This window comes from Trichechus manatus, unplaced genomic scaffold (assembly GCF_000243295.1).
Source record: "Trichechus manatus latirostris isolate Lorelei unplaced genomic scaffold, TriManLat1.0 scaffold00113, whole genome shotgun sequence".
Taxonomy (NCBI): Eukaryota; Metazoa; Chordata; class Mammalia; order Sirenia; family Trichechidae; genus Trichechus; species Trichechus manatus.
In genome coordinates this window covers 3661874-3672859 of record NW_004444049.1, presented here as the reverse complement: position 1 = coordinate 3672859, position 10986 = coordinate 3661874, and the positions used below count along the sequence as shown (strand labels likewise).

Below are 10986 nucleotides of genomic sequence, written 5' to 3'. Positions count from 1 at the left end.
AGAGAGTGTCCTGTGGACCAGTGAGTGAGAAACGCCCCAAGTGCCGTCTTCCCTCGGGCACACGCCACACGTTAGCACAGGCAAGGCTCTGAGAAGGCCCGCAGCAGGAAGCCCAGGCTTTCGCGGGTACCCACTGATGCCTGGGCTGCCTCCCAGCCGGGGCTCACCTCTCCCTGAGGCAGAAGTGGCCCAGGTTTCCTTGAGCTCCACCCCTGGCCGAGGCTTGGGGGCCTACAGCCCACAGGAGGGGGCACAGCAGAGTGAGCAGGAATCACAGGGAGGACTGAAGCCCAGAAGTGTCCAAGTGTCCATCCCACTGCTGGTCCCAGGGGTGCAAGAGATGAGAGCCTTCCATGGGGGACATGATGGGCGTGGACCTTTTCCCAAGACGAAGGGGACGTAAAAATCCTAAATCACCTCTAACTTTTCCCGGACAACCATCATTAAAGAATTGGCATAGAGCCTACGTCTGCACACAGATAAGTAGAATATTTTTTATAAAAAATGGGTCAAACAGTTGGGTAGTTTCTCAAAAAGTTAAACATAGAATTGCCGTATGACCTAGCAATTCTACTTTTAGGTATATACCCACAAGAATTGAAAATAGAGCTTCAAACAGATAACTTGTACCCCAGCGTTCACCACAGCCTTCGCATTAGCCGAAGGTGGAAACAGCCCAAGCATCCATCAGCAAACGGATAAACACAACGTGGTACGTCCATACGAGGGAATATTATTCAACTACAGAAAGGAATGAAGTACCGCCACATAGTACGACGTGGGGAAGCCTTAAAAACATGACACGGAAAGAAGTCAGTCACAAAAAGTGATCCATGATTCCACGTGAACAATCCGGAAGAGGTAAACCCAGCGAGACAGAACGCGGACTGGTGGTCGCCAGGGGCTGGGGAGGGGGGAGAATGAGGAGTCACTGCTTAGTGGGCGCGGGGTTTCATTTCTGGGGTGATGACACCGTTATGGAACTGGATAGAGATGGTGGTTGTGCAACACTGAGCAGGCACTAAATGTCACCAGAACGGTCACTCTCAAACGGGTATAGCGTGTGAACTTCACCTCAACAAAAAAGTGGGTTAGACGGCGTGCTGCTCCTAACCCGAGTCCCTTCCCACTGTGTCCGAAGCGCTTTCCCAGGTTGGTCAGAGTGAGCTGTAACACCATGTTGTAACCACAATAGAATTCCGACTTCCGCCTGTCCCGGGAAGTACTGAACTGAGGGTCCCCCCAGGGCTAGTGTGGTCCAGGAGCCGATTACCCAGTCAGCAAGGTACAGAAGGGCTTACTTGTGTCTACTCACTAATCTGTAGCGCACCATTTCCTTGGGTGTCACCACATCTTTGCCTTGCTTATTAGGTAATCCGTCCCCAGATGTGTCACCCCCCATCAGCCCCATCATGTCGGAGCACGTGTCCCTTGGCTGTGACTCAGTTCCCAGCCTCAGCTCTGGGGCTCCAGCTGCCCAACCCCTCCCGCCTCCCATCCCCCCCAGGTCTTTGCTGGCAGTGTGGGTTCATGGATCACTGGAGCTGAGGGGCCCCCTCTCCCCTCAGTTCCCCAGTGGGTACAGGCCAGGCCTGTCTAAAGTGCAAGCGGCTGGACCTTCCTGAGCCCCTCAGTTCCGGTGCAGGGACCTGGTGAACCACATGCGCTGACACCCCCTCCCCGCCCCCGCTGCAGGTAGAGCGATTGCTAAGTGCCACTGAGAAGGCGGCACAGAGGGGCCACCACCCGCCCAAGGCCACCGAGTGCTGGGCCTGAGGCCGGGCCCCCGGGGTCCTTGCCGGCTCCCTACCCCAGGTGGTCAGAGCAGGAACCTGTAAGCACAAGGGTATGTACCTGTCACCTCCCCCAAGGGAGAGGGGGTCTTAGAGGTGCGGGAGGGTGCTGGGGAGACACGGGTGCTGGTCCCCAGCTCCATTAGCCCGAGAGTGTTGGGGGTTAGCGCGGGTCTGGGGGTTACACGGGGGCTCTACACCCTAGTGGACCCCCGGCTCATGAGCCCGAGGTGCGTGGTGGGTGCTGTTCTCCTAGCCGGAAGCTGGGCCTGAGCTGGGCACCGGGCCTGAGCTGGGCTCCTGACCCCATCCGGGCCCAGAGATGCGCGCGGCTGGCGCTAGCCAATTATCTCCGCTGTCGTCTCCACGCCTTGTCGCCCCGAACGGAGCGCCTCAGGACCCCGAACGGGCTCCCAGTTCCCTGCGAAGGCTCGGCCCTACCTCGGGAGAGAAACCTAGCGCCGCTCGAGGTCACCGTCCGACCGCCTCGGACGCCAAGCCCCGGGAGGCCCCGGCGTGGGCGGGGCGGGGGCGGGGATCGGGCGGGGCTATCTTGGCTCCGCCCCGCCCCGCCCCGCCCCGCCGCGTCCTGCTGCGCCCGCGCGGGCAGGAATTAGTTTGCGGGCTTCGCCGCAGGGAGCGCAGTTCTGCGTCCGGCCGGGCCCACTCGGAGGGGCAAAGTGGAGCGGAGCAGTGCTGCGAGCAGCCGACCCCGGGGTGAGTCCCCCGGCCGGGATCTGCAGAGCCCCCAGCTCTGCCTGTCACCCCCGCTTCCCTCCCAGCCCCAGGAAGCAGATCCTGGCGCCCTCACCAAGTTGGGTCAGGGGATGCAGTTCAGTCTTATGCCGCCGCGGAGTATCGGGCCTTGCGGGAGCCACGGAGGCAATGAAGAGGAGGATGGGGTGTTAACAGCTGGAACAAATCCTGAGCCCAGCTCTGCCAGCCTAGGGCACTCAGCTTTCCCTGTCGCATCTTCCTCTGAAGGAGGGACCCATTCTACAGATGAGGAAAGTGAGGCCCATGCAAGTGGCAGAGCCAGAGGCGAGCCCGGTCATTCTGACTCCACAGACACTGAAGACCCTCTCCTCCAACCCGGCTCATCACCCAGGGGACAGGGCCTGGGAGGAGAGATTTGGGGTGGGATCCTGGAGGGGGAGGCGTTAGTGCCACACCCTGAGGGGCCAGGAGAAGAGGGGCACAGGGAGAGGAGTGGGCTAGAGCCGAACCCTGCAGGCGCCAGGCTGGAGGCACCTTCACCCATTGCTGTTGAGTTGATTCCAACTCATGGCGCCCCCATGTGTTACAGAGTACAACTGCTCCGTAGGGTTTTCTTAGTTATAATCTTTATGGAAGCAGATCACCGGGCCTTTCTTCCGCGGTGCTGCTGAGTGGGTTCGAACTGCCAACCTTTAGGTTAGCAGTCGGGCACAGACCGTTTGCCACACCCAGGGACAAGGCACTTTCATTTGCTCAGTAAACACGCCTGGGAGGGAGCAGGAGAGCTCTGGGGAGGGGGTGAGGCAGCAAATGCCTTAAATGCCAGGGTGGGATCTGTGGAATGACCTGGCCCCTACACACCCATGCCTACTGTATGTTGTCCCACCCTTTTGGGGGGGAGTGGTCAGGACCAGGGGGAGCCAGCCCAATGCTCCTGTGAGTCAGGATACCGGGCTGGAGTTGCCATGGCTGCTGCCTGGACCCCCAAAGCCAGCTCCCCATACCCCTCCGTTTGTTGGCCCAGCCCTGCAAGTCTCCCAGATCAGGAACAGCCCTCGCCTGAGCACCTCCTGTGCCTGGGGCTTCCAAACCTGCAGCCCTGGGCCTGGCTCCTGCCTGGCTTACGCACCTGCTGACCATGTGACCTCGGGCCTCACCCTTCCAAGTCTTAGTTGACTCATCTGTAAAATAGGGTTGCAGTGCCCCCCGCCCCATGCAGGATTGCCGTCAGGGGTTAACAGGTAGTGCGGGTGAAGGGATCACATGGCGGCTCTGAGTTGTCAGCCCCACTCACCCAAAGAGGAAGTGGAGTCCCAGAGAGGGCCAGAGACTCGCCCAGATTCATGGGCAATCATGCCTGAGCAGAGCCCAGAGCCCAGGTCCCTGGCACTCTGTCCTGTGGCCCCAGCCGTGTCCTCAGGCAGTGGACCTGGCCCCTCTTGCCCACCCTTCTCGTACAGGGCCCTGCCTCTGGCCACCTTCCCAGCATTCTCCTCTCCCAGGCTGGGGACAGGGCTGTGGTTCCCCGTTTAGAGTTAAGTAACCTGGGCCCAGGGGAGGAAGTGACCAGCTGGGCAGGCCCCGGCTGGCCCAGACAGCAGGCCGGACGCTCTGGCTCCAAACGTTCACCCTCTGGGGACCTCCCCCTGCCTCCCTCCTTCAATTTGAGATCTAAGGAGACTGAGTCCAGAGATGGGGAGTACCTGATCCTGGGCCCCAAAAGCAGCGGCCCCAGAGCAGACTGGGCACGGGGAGGAGGCCGCCCCGCCCTCCCCTGCAGGCGGTTGAGCAAGGCCCTACCAGGCCTTCCTGCCTTTTCAAAGCTTCACTTTCACCATTTCGTCATTCACTCCACCAACGGCAGCAGCAGCCCGGCTCCCCGGGGAAGGGCCCCTTCGTCAGCACCCCTACTTCTCCCTGCCCTCCTTGCGGCCCCAGGGAACCAGGGGCGACTGCCACCCCCTTAGTGCACACAGACACTGGAGGGCTCCCAGCTGCCCCGGGGACAGCCCCTCTCCCCTCCAGCCCCGAGATCTCCAGTTGTCACAGACCCTCATTGGGGTGGAGAGCTGAGGGCTCCAAGGACAGCTTGGGCAATTAGGGAGGCCTGGAGGGGGCCCCTGGCTTGATGACCCATAAAAATGGTGTGGCGTCAGACTTTCTCTAACTACAGGGGGAGAGAGGAGAATAAACATCACTATCAGCCCAAAGCTGATCCCTAGGAGGTGGAGGTCAGACATACCTCCACTCTCCAACCTGTTTACCAAAGCCGTCGCTCCCACGGCACTCTGCTTCTCTGCTGGCTGTGATAATTCGTTGCAGTGGCCACACAGAAATCACAGACCATACTCATGGTTATGGTTTATTAGGGAAGTAACAGGGTACAGTTCAGGATCAGGATCAACTTGGAGGTAACAGGAACAGCTCAGGAGACAGTTCTTCGATGGGGCAGCCTCTTAGCCGTGCCCAAAGGCAGGCCTCTCTCCTAGCCCTTGACCCTTGGCCCTTGGCCTGGCCTCTGCTCTGCTTGGGCAAACGTCACAGAGCTCTTTAGCTCCAGCAGACAAGTGCCTTAAAGCACCCCGTTCTGCCAGCAAGCCTCTGCCCAAAGGCATACAGCCTTCTCGCACTGCGGGTTGGCGAGCAGAGACGGCTGGTCCCGCGCCTCTGCCATCTGGTGCCATCCTCACTGTCACAGCTCTCTGTCCCCTGGGTCTAGGGGGTTCTCAGTGCAGGGACCCCACGGCCAAAGGATGTGCTCCACTCCTGGCTTTTCTTAGTGGTAGTGAGGTCCCCCTCTAACCTCTGGGATTGGCTTCTTTAAGCCTAGCAGAATGGCAAAACTGACCAGTCCACTACAAGGGTTCCATGCACCTTATTTGCATTAGCAAAACTGTCCAGTCCCGTTGGTGAGCCACAAGCACCTTGTTTGCATAGTCCCATCCAATCATTTTGCAGGAGTTAGAAGACCACGGCTAGAAGGGCCATAGTAAAGCAATTCACTGCACTGCAGGCGCCAAGGATGAGTAGGAGCAGGGTGAGGGCGGCCAGAGAGGAGGCCCAGGGTGTGCAAAGGCCAGTGTGAGCAGAGCCCATGGGGACACAGGGTGTGGGTCAGAGCATCTGAGACTGGGCACAGTGAGCTGACAGAGAGCTTGAGGCTAGGCTGGGGTCAGGCCGTGGGGTCAGTCAGCCCGCTTCCTGCTCCCAGCTGCGCTGGTTACTTCCTGGTTGGCCTCAGCACCCCCATTGTGCCTTCCTGGGCCTCAGTCTCCCTATCTGCCAGATGGGGGTGGTATAGGACTTCCCGGGATTATGTGAGCTGAGGTGTGTAGGCTACCTGGCCAGCCCCTGACGGACCCCAGCTTCCCGGCCCCACAGGACCATGGGCACCATGTTCCGGAGCGAGGAGGTGGTGTTGGCCCAGCTGTTCCTGCCCACGGCTGCTGCCTACACCTGCGTGAGCCAGCTTGGCGAGCTGGGCCTCGTGGAGTTTAGAGACGTGAGTAGGGGCTGGGCTGGGGCATGGGGGGGCCTTATCCTGGGGTATCGCTACTGAGGCCAACCGATAATCTAGTCCTACCTAGATGGCAGGCCCTCTCCAGCAAAGGCCACCCTCCAGAGCCCCTGGGTGGTGCATATGGTTAAGTGCTCAACTAATAGCCAAAAGGTTGGCAATTCAAACCCACCCAGAGGCGCCTCGGAAGATAGGCCTGGCAATCTGCTTCCAGATGGTCACAGCCTTGAAAACCCTATAGAGCAGTTCTGCTCTGCACACATGGGGTCACCATGAGTCAGAGCTGACATGAAGGCAACCAATAACCACCACCCCCATAATGGCCCCCAGCCTTGCTTGAATCCGGCAGCCCCCTGCCGAAGATGCTCTGTTCTTAGGAAGACCATCGCTACCCCTGGCTGAGACTACCCTGCCCTGGCCTTTCAATCAGCCCGGCCCCATTGGCTCCTGGCCACCCCCGCAGGCACATGGGTCAGGTTGCTCCTCTGGTTGTCCCTCTGGACACTCACGGTGTGCTTAGCCCCTTTCCGGAGGAGGCAGCTAAGACCTGAGCAGAGCCAGGCCCTGGGGTGGGACTTCCCTGGCCCCCTCCTGGGTGCACTGACTCCTCCCTGTGGCAACCACAGCTTAATGCATCAGTGAGCGCCTTCCAGAGACGCTTCGTGGTGGACATCCGGCGTTGCGAGGAGCTGGAGAAGACCTTCCGTGAGTTGGCCCCAGGCCTGCATCCCAGGCAGGCTTCCTGGAGGAGGTGCTATCTGAGCTTGGTCTGAAAAGGGTCCTGGTTTCCCAGGTGGAAGGCAGGTCCAGGCCTGGCTGTGCAGAGCCAGGACACGGCTGGGGGGTCTGTGGAGTGTTCTTGGGAACGGGACAGCCTTGGGAGCCTGGAAAAGGCCTTGAATACCGAGAGAGGGCCCGGACTTCATCCTGTGGGCGCTGGGAGCCACAACGGTTTTCTAAGCAGGGAAGAGGCTGGGGCAGAGCTTTTTCCACTGCCGAGGACTGGGGAGGGTAGCAGCCAGGACCTAGGTTTGGTGCCCCAAGAGCAGCTCCTCCTTGGACCCTGGCAAGAGGGACCCCTGTCCTGGACCCCTCCCAACACCAAAAGACAGAGCCCCCACCTCCCCTACCACCTCCAGGCTAGGAGGAGAGAACACATTTTATTTAATGTTTGTTAGCTTGATTTAAGGAGCCCTGGTAGCACAGTGGTTAAGCACTCGGCTGCTAACGAAAAGATCACGGGTTTGAACTCACCAGTGGGTCCTCTGGAGAAAGACCTAGTGATCTGCTCCTGTAAAGATTACAGTTTAGAAAACCCTGTGGGGCGGTTCTACCGTGTCACATGGGGTCGCCATGAGTCAGAATTGATTCAGTGGTTCCCAACAACAAGCTTGATTTATTGCTGAAATAATCAGGCATGTTATATGCATTGGTCCCAGGCCCCACAGTGCTAGGCCCACCTGCTCAGGAGACCTGGGACCGCTGTGCAGCTGGGGCCTGGGCTGGGCAGTGGCCAGGGAGTGGGGAGGGAAAGCAGGCCCCCATCGGAGCCCAGAGGGAGGGGAGGGGTCTTCTGGGATGCAAGTTTGCCCTGAGAGTTTTTCGGGGGTCTCCGACTCAGAGCATTAGTTAGCTGGTGGCTGATGGTGGTTTGGAGATGGCGTTTGGGGTCCCCTAGGCAGTACCCCGCCCCGAGTGGCCCCCTGACCCTGTCCTTCTCTGCCCAGTGTTCCTGCAGGAGGAGGTGCGGCGGGCCGGCCTGGTGCTGCCTGCGCCCGAGGGGAGGCTGCCGGCGCCCCCACCCCGCGACCTGCTGCGCATCCAGGAGGAGACGGAGCGGCTGGCGCAGGAGCTGCGTGACGTGCGGGGCAACCAGCAGGCCCTGCGGGCCCAGCTGCACCAGCTGCAGCTCCATGCTGCTGTGCTGGGCCAGGGCCACGGCCCCCCGGTCAGCACCTGCCCAGGTGGGGGGTGGGAGGCAAGCCCCATTGGCCCCAACTCACGGTGCCTCTCCATCCCTAGGTGGAAGCCTCCCACCTGGACGGGCTGTCAGAGAGGACCTCCCTGCTCCAGCCCTCTGCGGGGCCACACCAGGATCTGAGGGTCAAGTGAGTGAGAGCAGCTTTTGCACTTCCTGTGGGGCCGGCCAGGCTGAGCTGGACTCCTGTCTAGTGCTCCTCCTTCCCACCTTCCTGCTCTCAGGCTGCCCTCGTCCCCCCTTGGCCCGGCATCTCTCGCTCCTGAACCCTCGCCCAGGGGAGTTTCTCCTCTCTGGCCCTGCCTGGAGGGTGGGGGTTCCTGCCTTAGCCCGGGGCAGGGCCAGTGTTCTGATTACCATCCTGGCCAGGCCTGGCGGGTGGCCCGGGTGGGATGAGGCTGGGGGGTGGGCTGAAGCAGCCCCTGCCCAGCCCTCCCGCCCTCTGCAGCTTCGTGGCGGGAGCCGTGGAGCCACACAAGGCTGCTGCCCTGGAGCGTCTGCTCTGGAGGGCCTGCCGCGGCTTCCTCATCGCCAGCTTCCTGGAGACTGAGCAGCCGCTGGAGGACCCCGTGACGGTGAGCGGGTGGGGGGCCCAGGCTGGGTGAACGGGTTGGGGTGCCAGCTGTGGTGAGTGGGTGGGGGGCTTGGACTGGGGTGAGCGATCAGGGGTCCCGGGCTGGGATGAATGGCTGTGGGGCCCGGGCTCGGGCATCTGGCCCCAGGTGGGGGCACCCAGGGCTCCAGGGTAAAGTGAGCCTGGCTTCGGCAGGGTGAGCCTGCCACCTGGATGACCTTCCTGATCTCCTACTGGGGCGAGCAGATCGGGCAGAAGATCCACAAGATCACCGACTGGTGAGCTGCACGCTGCCCCCTGACCCAGGGCCGCTGCCCTTTGAGTGGGCATTCAGCACCCTGTCCAGCCTGGCCCTGGCCTCTTGGGGGCACCCTTGTGCCCAGGCCCCTGCTTGCCCCCTAGCCACACAGGGCGCTTTCTCCACCAAGAATGCCGGTCCCCAGCACACTGCCTGGTGGGCTCCCCCTCTGAATCTCCCAGCAGCCTCCACACAGCCTGGGACATCCTGCCCCCAGCCCAGGCTGCCCCTTGGCCCCTCTCGCGTCACCCTGTGTCCCCCTGCCAGCTTCCACTGCCACGTCTTCCCATTCGAGGAGCAGGAGGAGGCCCGCCGCGGGGTCCTGCAGCAGCTGCAGCAGCAGAGCCAGGAGCTGCGGGAGGTGGGTGCCCAGCCAGTCTAGACCCCCTGCCTGCCACGACCACCCCCACCCCCGGCTCCTCCTGACCGCCCACTCTGGCCCCCAGGTCCTGGGAGAGACAGAGCGGTTCCTGAGCCAGGTGCTGGGCCGGGTACAGCGGCTGCTGCCCCCCTGGCAGGTGCAGATCCGCAAGATGAAAGCCGTGTACCTGGCCCTCAACCAGTGCAGCGTGAGTGCCACCCACAAGTGTCTCATTGCCGAGGCCTGGTGCCCCACACGTGACCTGCCTACCATACAGCAAGCACTGCAGGAGAGCTCGGTAAGCACGTGAGGCTCCCCGCCCCCGCCCCCCACATCCTCTGCTCCCACCTGCCACCGCCTCACAGCACACCTTCAGGTGGGGGGGGTCCTCCATGCCGCACCCCATCCCACCTCCTCCGAGGAGTCAGCCCTGATTGCCCCTGGCATTGGCAGGTAGCACCCTGGAGGCTATGTGGGACTGTTGAAAAAGTCAGAAATTGGGTTTAAATCCAGGCTCCCCCAGACCTGTTGAAGCTCCTCACCTGGGAAGTGGGTGTGGTAACCCTGCCCCAGAGGTCGCTGCTGGGGGTAGTGGGTGCTCACCTGTGAGGATGGTGCTCCCTCTCCTGGCCACCTGGATGATCTGCAGCACACGTGTACTTCCCAACAACTTCCGGATCTTTTTGAGCCTCCCCCACACTCCCTGACCTGGAGCTGATCATCCCATTTCACAGATGGGGAGCCCGAGGCCCAGGCTCCCCCAGTGCCTGCCCAGTGAGGCCAGCACTGCACCCCTAGCTGGGCCTGGCCGGGGCTGAGGAGGCTAGAAGGTCCCTGACCATAGAGACTGATCTGACCATCGGTCTCTATGTCTCTGTCTGTCCACCCGCCGGCGCCCTAGAGCGAGGTGGGCGTCAGCGCCGTGGTTCACTGCATCCCCTGCCGGGACATGCCTCCGACGCTCATCCACACCAACCGCTTCACGGCCAGCTTCCAGGGCATCGTGGATGCTTACGGCGTGGGCCGCTACATGGAGGTTAACCCCGGTGAGCACCCCGCTGTCCTCTGCCAGGGCAGCGTGTCACCACACTGGGCCTGCCCAGCCCTTGGGACGAGAGGCACACTCCTCATCATGTTCTTAGGGGGCTGTTGGGCTATAGAGTCTGGTGTGGGGCATTATGTTCATCCCCGGTCAACTCCCCCTTAGTACTTTTACGAGGGAGCCAGCACGGGGTCATACAAATAGAGGATTTATAGTAGGAAATGGCCCACATTTGAAGCCCTACTCACGCTGAGAAGTTTCTTAGCTTCTCTGAGCCTGTTTCCTCATCTGTAAAATGGGAATAACAGTACAGTAAAACCTGCGAAAGCCGGAACCTGTATAAGGCAGAAACCTGTCAGAGAAGGAGAACTCAAATATTTGCCACTAATGGAAAGCGATTCAAAAGTGTTAAGACTGCACCCAGTCAAAGGCAGAGCAACAGGGCAGTCCTGTCGAGTTTTCACCGCACAGACCTCGGGAACGTGGGGAAGGCCGTCAGAGGCTGCTGACCAGCAGCCCCCAAGTCCCAGGCCCAGCAGGCTTTATTTAGCCACACACCATTTTATAGCTTGAATCGGTGCTATCTTAGGTCGGGTGAGAGCTGGAGCCTGAGACGGGGATTTTGGTGCAAGTGGTCTATTAAGCCTGCTCCCAGGAGAAAGCTGGTGGGGGGCACAGGGGGGCATGGAGAGATGGGGGCACAGGG

General features: G+C 61.0%; 1 protein-coding gene across 1 annotated transcript in view; it reads left to right on the top strand.

Moving 5' to 3' along the window:
* The first annotated feature begins 2448 nt into the window (after nt 1-2448).
* Nucleotides 2449-10986, top strand: part of TCIRG1 (T cell immune regulator 1, ATPase H+ transporting V0 subunit a3) — a 14312-nt gene continuing 5774 nt past the window's right edge. Inside the window, exons 1-10 of the mRNA XM_004383645.2 lie at nt 2449-2510; nt 5892-6012; nt 6654-6732; nt 7755-7975; nt 8050-8135; nt 8454-8580; nt 8775-8857; nt 9145-9238; nt 9324-9536; nt 10140-10284. Of these exons, the coding sequence (XP_004383702.1) occupies nt 5896-6012; nt 6654-6732; nt 7755-7975; nt 8050-8135; nt 8454-8580; nt 8775-8857; nt 9145-9238; nt 9324-9536; nt 10140-10284 (1165 nt within the window). The 5' untranslated portion in view covers nt 2449-2510; nt 5892-5895. The remainder of the gene's footprint in view (nt 2511-5891; nt 6013-6653; nt 6733-7754; nt 7976-8049; nt 8136-8453; nt 8581-8774; nt 8858-9144; nt 9239-9323; nt 9537-10139; nt 10285-10986) is intronic.